General features: G+C 38.4%; 1 protein-coding gene across 1 annotated transcript; it reads right to left on the reverse strand.

The window, feature by feature from the left end:
• Positions 1–376: 376 nt before the first annotated feature.
• Positions 377–1,434, reverse strand: LOC139888033 (uncharacterized). Its single transcript, XM_071871067.1, has 3 exons — positions 1,240–1,434; positions 817–981; positions 377–637 (listed from the first exon to the last, which is right to left on the reverse strand). The coding sequence occupies exons 1-3, from the start codon at positions 1,432–1,434 to the stop codon at positions 377–379; spliced, it is 621 nt and encodes a 206-aa protein (XP_071727168.1).
• Between the last annotated feature and the right edge of the window lie 8,942 nt (positions 1,435–10,376).

The following is a 10,376-nucleotide window of genomic DNA, read 5'->3' on the forward strand; positions in this document are numbered from 1 at the left end:
TAAGGAAGCGTCCTCACTCTAGGATGGTTGAAAGTGTTGGATGGATGTGAAAATGAAATTAAAATGAATCTAAACTGATCCATCCACTAATAGGCCGTTCATGGGTGAAAAGACCCATTTGCCCCCGCTTAAACCCTTTAAAAGGTTAAAAGTTAGCCTTTTGCCCCGCAGATAGCCGCGTCGCGGCTCCAAGTGTTATTCGGGACCAGAAACTTTCACCAAAACTGACCATCAGCTCAAAGCAAAAGGTGCGGCGCGCCTTTTCTCCCCGCGGCGCGTCTCAAAGCACAAATTGACATCAGTAACTTTTATTAAAACAACCATCAGATACACCAAATAGCCGCGGCGCGGCTCCCCCTGTTATCAATTTTGGGTGTTACAACTCTCCCCCACTTGGACCCGATCGCGTCCCCGCGATCCACGCATCAAGTAACAAAGGCAATTGCTCCTTCACAAAATCCTCGGACTCCCATGTACACTCGGACCCCTTTCGGTGACGCCATTGCACCTTATAAGTTTGCATGCTCTTATTTTGAATCTCTTTAACTTTCTCATCAAGAATAGCAACCGACTCTACCACATACTCTAATTTGTTCTTTAGGGTAATTTCGTTCAACGGTACCCACATCGAGTCATCCTCAAGATAATTGCGAAGATAGAAAACATGGAATGTGTTATTTATTCCCGCAAGCTCTTCGGGTAACTCCAAACGATAAGCAACCTCACCAACACGTGCCATCACTTTAAAGGGTCCAATAAATCGAGGAGCAAGTTTCCCCACTTTCAGAACCTAATTATGCCCTTCCATGGTCACACCTTAAGCATCACCATATCACCTTCATTAAACTCAATTGGTCGCCTACGCTTATTCGCATACGACTTTTGTCGATCTTGTGCCGCTTTGAGGCGAGCGCGAATCACCTCAATCTTTTGGTTCGTCTCAAGAACCACTTCGGTACCAACAATTTCTCTTTGACCCACCTCGCCCCAACAAATCGGGGTTCGGCATCATCGCCCATAGAGAATCTCATACGGTGGCATTCCAATACTTGCATGGTAGCTATTATTGTAAGAGAACTCCACCAACGCTAAATGCTCATCCCAACTTCCACCAAAGTCAATTACACGCCCGAAGCATATCCTCAAAGGTTTGGATGGTCCTTTCGCTTTGACCGTCTATTTGAGGATGAAAAGTGGTGCTTAATTTCACTTGAGTACCCATTTCGGTATGAAACTTACCTCAAAATCGAGAAGTAAGCCGCGTATCTCAATCCGAAACAATAGACAGGGTACCCCGTGCCTCGAAATCACCTCTTTAATGAACAACCTTGCCAACATCTCAAACGAAATCGCCTCGCGTATAGGAAGAAACAAGGCACTTTTTGTCAACCGGTCAACGATTACCCAAATTGTTTCATATTGGGTTCTCGCCATTTTTGGCAACTTAGTGATATAATCCATGGTAAGATGCTACCACTTCCACTTTGAGATCTCTAACGGTTGCACCATACCATAAGGCTTTTGATGTTCGGCCTTAACTTGCAAGCAAGTAACACATTGCTCAACATACTTAACCACATCACGCTTCATATCGGGCCACCAATACTCTTTCTTCAAATCAAGATACATCTTTGTAGCACCCGGATGAATAGAATACTTTGACTTGTGCGCCTCATCGAGTAACACCGCACAGTGACCACCCAATTTTGGCACCCACACCTGACCTTGAAAACACAACAACTCATGCGTACCTAGGACAATTGACTCAGTTTGTCCTTGAATCTGCTCTTCACGCTTATGATTAACAATCGTCTCAATTTGAACCTCACCGAGTTTCTCGAGAAAATCATTCGAAAGAATTGTTCGCAACGACTTTACTTGCAAACTTGGAACTTGGTTCTTCCGACTTAACGCATCTGCAACCACATTAGCTTTACCTGGGTGGTAAAGTATCTCAAGATCATAATCCTTCAACAAATCTAACCACCGCCGTTGTCGGTTGTTTAAGTCACGTTGATCAAAGAAGTATTTTAAATTCTTATGATCCGAATAAACCGTACACTTAACACCATAAAGATAATGACGCCAAATTCTCATCGCATGATCCACCGCCGCTAACTCAAGATCATGAGTCTGGTAGTTCTTCTCGTGCTCTTTTAATTGCCTCGAGGCATAAGCGATCACTTTACCCCTTTACATAAGAACACAACCGGGCCCACTAATCGAGGCATCACAATACACCACCATGTCTTCCACCCTTTTCGATAAAACCAACACCGGAGCTTGGCATAATTTGCTCTTCAATAGTTGAAAAGCATTTTCTTGCATATCACCCCATTCGAACTTCACATTCTTCAGAGTTAGCTTGGTTAAAGATGAAGCAATCTTGGAAAAATCTTGGATAAACTGACGGTAATAACCGGCCAATTCGAGGAAACTTCAGGCTTCCGTAGGTGTAGTCGGTCGTTCCCAACTCTTAACCGCTTCAATTTTTCCCGAATTCACTTTAATCCCCTCGTGATTCACAATATGGCCAAGGAATTGTATCTCCCTTAACCAAAATTCACACTTTGAGAATTTCACATACAACTTCTCATTACGCAACGTCTTCAACAACTCACGCAAATGATGTTCATGTTCCTTCATACTCTTTGAATAAACAAGTATGTCGTCAATGAACACAATTACCGACTTGTCCAACATAGGTTGGCACACTCGGTTCATAAGGTCCATAAATGCCGCAGGTGCATTCGTAAGACCAAAAGGCATCACTACGAACTAAAAATGCCCATATCGCGTCCGAATCGCCGTCTTTTCAATATCTTCCTCACGGATTCGCATTTGATGATAACCGGATCGTAAGTCAATCTTGGAGAAATAACACGCACCTTGAAGTTGATCAAACAAATCGTCAATCCTAGGCAACGGATAACGATTCTTGATCGTCACCTTATTAAGCTCACAGTAATCAATGCACATACGCATACTACCATGTTTCTTCTTCACAAACAAGACCGGAGCACCCCATGGTGAGCTACTCGGTCGAATAAAAACCCTTTCTAACAACTCTTGGGTTTGGTTCAACAATTCGTGCATCTCGTTTGGTGCCAAACAATAGGGAGTTTTGGCAATGGGATTCGCCCCCGGAACCAAGTCGATGCGAAACTCCACTTGTCTTACCGGCGGAACACCCAGTAATTCATCGAGAAAAACATCCACAAATTCATTAACAATGAGTATCAAACACATGAGCTAGATAAGCCATACCTCCACTAGACACGAGTCGACGCGCCCGAGTATAAGTACAAATAGGCACGAGACGTCTTCGAGCTTAACCATACACTATTAGCTCTCCCCCACTTGGGGTTCTTACCCTTACAAACTTCTCATGACAATCAAGATTAACTCTATTATGATCGAGCCAATCCATACCCACCACGACATCAAATTCACCCAAAGTAATAGGAACCAAGTCGATATCAAACCTCTCGGTCCCGAAATCAATAAAACAATTTTTATATACCCCATTAGCCACCGAGAACCTACCATCCACGATCTCAACTTGTAAAGGAAAGTCTCGATCACATAAGGGACAATCTAAAGTAGCCGCATATTTTAAGAAAACATATGATATATCGGCACCACTATCAAACAGAACCTTAGCGGGTTCAGAGTTAACCAAGAAAGTACCTGAAACCACCTCGTTGGACTTCCTAGCAGCATCGGTAGTCATCATGAAATTTCGACCTCTCGCGGGCCCCACCGCCTTTTCTAAATGCTTGGTGTTATCATTGCTCTTTTCCCCCAAACCCAAATCAGGACACTCAGCTTTTCGATGACCCTATTTTAGACAATTAAAGCAAGTGATCTTACTAGCAGGAGGGTTAGTACAATCACGAGAATAGTGCCCCTTTAGGCCACAATTGAAACAAGTAGGAGTGTAGCCTCCCGGTCCCCCTTTCTTCACACTTCCAACACTTTCGGCCCCACTTTTTGCCTTTTTGTCCGGAGCACTACTAGCCTCAAACTTCCTCTTATTAAAATAAGTATCACCTACTTTTGGAACGTCGGACTCAAAGCCCTTGGCCACATTAAATAACTCGGAGAAGGACTTAATATAACCAAGATTAATCTTCTTACACATATCGTCATTCAAGGTCTTATGGAAGTCCTCCATCAACATACGGTCATTCCCGATATACTTGGGGCAAAACTGAACCTTAGCAAGAAAAGTAGCCTTTAGAGTGTTTAGGTCTATCGACCCTTGCCTCAAATTTCGCAACTTATTTCGAATTCGGGTAAGATCGGCTTGAGTGCGATACTCTAAGAAGAACTCGGTCTTGAAATCATCCCAAGATAAACTCATAAAAGGCCCTTCACCCATCACTAAAATTTTATCATCCAACCAAGTCTTCACCGCACCCCTTAATAGGCTCGTAGCAAGCCTTGTCTTTTTATCGGGTGGGCATTCGCTCACCTGGAGACACCCTTCAACGTCAGATATCCACCTAGTGCTTATGAGAGGATCGAGATTCCCTTCAAAGATCAGAGGCTTAGTTAGCTTAAAGTCTTTGTAACTAAACCCCCTCCCATTAGTGTTGTTGGGAATACCATGATTAAGAAACCCCTCATCGGCACCACCCTCGACTTGAGGCGTCGGAAACCTCTTCTCAAACTCTTCTTTCACCGCCTCACATACCCGTTCACTTATGAGATCGGTGATTTGTTCATCCACCGTTTGTTGAAATATCTCTCTGAAATGTCCCGTTCTTATTGATTAAAAACGTTCCATATTAATTGATTTCGTTGCGAGGTTTTGACCTCTATATGAGACGTTTTTCAAAGACTGCATTCATTTTAAAACAAACCATAACCTTTATTTCATCAATAAAGGTTTAAAAAGCTTTACGTAGATTATCAAATAATGATAATCTAAAATATCCTGTTTACACACGACCATTACATAATGGTTTACAATACAAATATGTTACAACAAAATAAGTTTCTTGAATGCAGTTTTTACACAATATCATACAAGCATGGACTCCAAATCTCGTCCTTATTTAAGTATGCGACAGCGGAAGCTCTTAATAATCACCTGAGAATAAACATGCTTAAAACGTCAACAAAAATGTTGGTGAGTTATAGGTTTAACCTATATATATCAAATCATAATAATAGACCACAAGATTTCATATTTCAATACACATCCCATACATAGAGATAAAAATCATTCATATGGTGAACACCTGGTAACCGACATTAACAAGATGCATATATAAGAATATCCCCATCATTCCGGGACACCCTTCGGATATGATATAAATTTCGAAGTACTAAAGCATCCAGTACTTTGGATGGGGCTTGTTGGGCCCGATAGATCTATCTTTAGGATTCGCGTCAATTAGGGTGTCTGTTCCCTAATTCTTAGATTACCAGACTTAATAAAAAGGGGCATATTCGATTTCGATAATTCAACCATAGAATGTAGTTTCACGTACTTGTGTCTATTTTGTAAATCATTTATAAAACCTGCATGTATTCTCATCCCAAAAATATTAGATTTTAAAAGTGGGACTATAACTCACTTTCACAGATTTTTACTTCGTCGGGAAGTAAGACTTGGCCACTGGTTGATTCACGAACCTATAACAATATATACATATATATCAAAGTATGTTCAAAATATATTTACAACACTTTTAATATATTTTGATGTTTTAAGTTTATTAAGTCAGCTGTCCTCGTTAGTAACCTACAACTAGTTGTCCACAGTTAGATGTACAGAAATAAATCGATAAATATTATCTTGAATCAATCCACGACCCAGTGTATACGTATCTCAGTATTGATCACAACTCAAACTATATATATTTTGGAATCAACCTCAACCCTGTATAGCTAACTCCAACATTCACATATAGAGTGTCTATGGTTGTTCCGAAATATATATAGATGTGTCGACATGATAGGTCGAAACATTGTATACTTGTCTATGGTATCTCAAGATTACATAATATACAATACAAGTTGATTAAGTTATGGTTGGAATAGATTTGTTACCAATTTTCACGTAGCTAAAATGAGAAAAATTATCCAATCTTGTTTTACCCATAACTTCTTCATTTTAAATCCGTTTTGAGTGAATCAAATTGCTATGGTTTCATATTGAACTCTATTTTATGAATCTAAACAGAAAAAGTATAGGTTTATAGTCGGAAAATAAGTTACAAGTCATTTTTGTAAAGGTAGTCATTTCAGTCGAAAGAATGACGTCTAGATGACCATTTTAGAAAACATACTTCCACTTTGAGTTTAACCATAATTTTTGGATATAGTTTCATGTTCATAATAAAAATCATTTTCTCAGAATAACAACTTTTAAATCAAAGTTTATCATAGTTTTTAATTAACTAACCCAAAACAGCCCGCGGTGTTACTACGACGGCGTAAATCCGGTTTTACGGTATTTTTCGTGTTTCCAGGTTTTAAATCATTAAGTTAGCATATCATATAGATATTGAACATGTGTTTAGTTGATTTTAAAAGTCAAGTTAGAAGGATTAACTTTTGTTTGCGAACAAGTTTAGAATTAACTAAACTATGTTCTAGTGATTACAAGTTTAAACCTTCGAATAAGATAGCTTTATATGTATGAATCGAATGATGTTATGAACATCATTACTACCTTAAGTTCCTTGGATAAACCTACTGGAAAAGAGAAAAATGGATCTAGCTTCAACGGATCCTTGGATGGCTCGAAGTTCTTGAAGCAGAATCATGACACGAAAACAAGTTCAAGTAAGATCATCACTTGAAATAAGATTGTTATAGTTATAGAAATTGAACCAAAGTTTGAATATGATTATTACCTTGTATTAGAATGATAACCTACTGTAAGAAACAAAGATTTCTTGAGGTTGGATGATCACCTTACAAGATTGGAAGTGAGCTAGCAAACTTGAAAGTATTCTTGATTTTATGTAACTAGAACTTGTAAAATATATGAAGAACACTTAGAACTTGAAGATAGAACTTGAGAGAGATCAATTAGATGAAGAAAATTGAAGAATGAAAGTGTTTATAGGTGTTTTTGGTCGTTGGTGTATGGATTAGATATAAAGGATATGTAATTTTGTTTTCATGTAAATAAGTCATGAATGATTACTCATATTTTTGTAATTTTATGAGATATTTCATGCTAGTTGCCAAATGATGGTTCCCACATGTGTTAGGTGACTCACATGGGCTGCTAAGAGCTGATCATTGGAGTGTATATACCAATAGTACATACATCTAAAAGCTGTGTATTGTACGAGTACGAATACGGGTGCATACGAGTAGAATTGTTGATGAAACTGAACGAGGATGTAATTGTAAGCATTTTTGTTAAGTAGAAGTATTTTGATAAGTGTCTTGAAGTCTTTTAAAAGTGTATGAATACATATTAAAATACTACATGTATATACATTTTAACTGAGTCGTTAAGTCATCGTTAGTCGTTACATGTAAATGTTGTTTTGAAACCTTTAGGTTAACGATCTTGTTGAATGTTGTTAACCCATTGTTTATTATAACAAATGAGATGTTAAATTGTTATATTATCATGATATTATGATATATGATATATCTCAGTATGATGTATATACAGTTAAATGTCGTTACAACGATAATCGTTACATATATGTCTCGTTTCGAAATCATTAAGTTAGTAGTCTTATTTTTACATATGTATTTCATTGTTAATACACTTAATAATATATTTAATTATCATTTAACATAATTAACCAAGTGTATCAATATCTTAATATGATTCATATGTACCTAGTAAGACGTTGTTATAACGATAATCGTTATATATATCGTTTTCGAGTTTCTTAAATTAATAGTCTCATTTTTATGTATATAACTCATTGTTAAAATACCTAATGAGATACATACTTATAATAAAAACATGTTAACCATATATATAACCATATATATGACATCGTATAGTTTTTACAAGTTTTAACGTTCGTGAATCACCGGTCAACTTGGGTGGTCAATTGTCTATATGAAACATATTTCAATTAATCAAGTCTTAACAAGTTTGATTGCTTAACATGTTGGAAACATTTAATCATGTAAATATCAATCTCAATTAATATATATAAACAAGGAAAAGTTCGGGTCACTACAGTACCTACCCGTTAAATAAATTTCGTCCCGAAATTTTAAGCTGTTGAAGGTGTTGATGAATCTTCTGGAAATAGATGCGGGTATTTCTTCTTCATCTGATCTTCACGCTCCCAGGTGAACTCGAGTCCTCTACGAGCATTCCATCGAACCTTAACAATTGGTATCTTGTTTTGCTTAAGTCTTTTAACCTCACGATCCATTATTTCGACGGGTTCTTCGATGAATTGAAGTTTTTCGTTGATTTGGATTTCATCTAACGGAATAGTGAGATCTTCTTTAGCAAAACATTTCTTCAAATTCGAGACGTGGAAAGTGTTATGTACAGCCGCGAGTTGTTGAGGTAACTCAAGTCGATAAGCTACTGGTCCGACACGATCAATAATCTTGAATGGTCCAATATACCTTGGATTTAATTTCCCTCGTTTACCAAATCGAACAACGCCTTTCCAAGGTGCAACTTTAAGCATGACCATCTCTCCAATTTCAAATTCTATATCTTTTCTTTTAATGTCAGCATAGCTCTTTTGTCGACTTTGGGCGGTTTTCAACCGTTGTTGAATTTGGATGATCTTCTCGGTAGTTTCTTGTATAATCTCCGGACCCGTAATCTGTCTATCCCCCACTTCACTCCAACAAATCGGAGACCTGCACTTTCTACCATAAAGTGCTTCAAACGGCGCCATCTCAATGCTTGAATGGTAGCTGTTATTGTAGGAAAATTCTGCTAACGGTAGATGTCGATCCCAACTGTTTCCGAAATCAATAACACATGCTCGTAGCATGTCTTCAAGCGTTTGTATCGTCCTTTCGCTCTGCCCATCAGTTTGTGAATGTTAGGCAGTACTCATGTCTAGACGAGTTCCTAATGCTTGCTGTAATGTCTGCCAGAATCTTGAAATAAATCTGCCATCCCTATCAGAGATAATAGAGATTGGTATTCCAAGTCTGGAGATGACTTCCTTCAAATACAGTCGTGCTAACTTCTCCATCTTGTCATCTTCTCTTATTGGCAGGAAGTGTGCTGATTTGGTGAGACGATCAACTATTACCCACATAGTATCAAAACCACTTGCAGTCCTTGGCAATTTAGTGATGAAATCCATGGTAATGTTTTCCCATTTCCATTCTGGGATTTCGGGTTGTTGAACTAGACCTGATGGTTTCTGATGCTCAGCTTTGACCTTAGAACACGTCAAACATTCTCCTACGTATTTAGCAACATCGGCTTTCATACCCGGCCACCAAAAATGTTTCTTGAGATCCTTGTACATCTTACCCGTTCCAGGATGTATTGAGTATCTGGTTTTATGAGCTTCTCTAAGTACCATTTCTCTCATATCTCCAAATTTTGGTACCCAAATCCTTTCAGCCCTATACCGGGTTCCGTCTTCCCGAATATTAAGATGCTTCTCCGATCCTTTGGGTATTTCATCCTTTAAATTTCCCTCTTTTAAAACTCCTTGTTGCGCCTCCTTTATTTGAGTAGTAAGGTTATTATGAATCATTATATTCATAGATTTTACTCGAATGGGTTCTCTATCCTTCCTGCTCAAGGCATCGGCTACCACATTTGCCTTCCCCGGGTGATAACGAATCTCAAAGTCGTAATCATTCAACAATTCAATCCACCTACGCTGCCTCATATTCAGTTGTTTCTGATTAAATATATGCTGAAGACTTTTGTGGTCGGTATATATAATACTTTTGACCCCATATAAGTAGTGCCTCCAAGTCTTTAATGCAAAAACAACCGCTCCTAATTCCAAATCATGCGTCGTATAATTTTGTTCGTGAATCTTCAATTGTCTAGATGCATAAGCAATCACCTTCGTTCGTTGCATTAATACACAACGGAGACCTTGCTTTGATGCGTCACAATAAATCACAAAATCATCATTCCCTTCAGGCAATGACAATATAGGTGCCGTAGTTAGCTTTTTCTTCAATAACTGAAACGCTTTCTCTTGTTCATCATTCCATTCAAATTTCTTCCCTTTATGAGTTAATGCAGTCAAGGGTTTTGCTATTCTGGAAAAGTCTTGGATGAACCTTCTGTAGTAACCAGCTAGTCCTAAAAACTGGCGTATGTGTTTCGGAGTTTTCGGGGTTTCCCACTTTTCAACAGTTTCTATCTTTGCCGGATCCACCTTAATACCTTCTTTGTTTACTATGTGACCGAGGAATTGAACTTCTTCCAA

This window comes from Rutidosis leptorrhynchoides, chromosome 2 (genome assembly GCF_046630445.1).
Source record: "Rutidosis leptorrhynchoides isolate AG116_Rl617_1_P2 chromosome 2, CSIRO_AGI_Rlap_v1, whole genome shotgun sequence".
In the NCBI taxonomy this organism is placed as follows: Eukaryota; Viridiplantae; Streptophyta; class Magnoliopsida; order Asterales; family Asteraceae; genus Rutidosis; species Rutidosis leptorrhynchoides.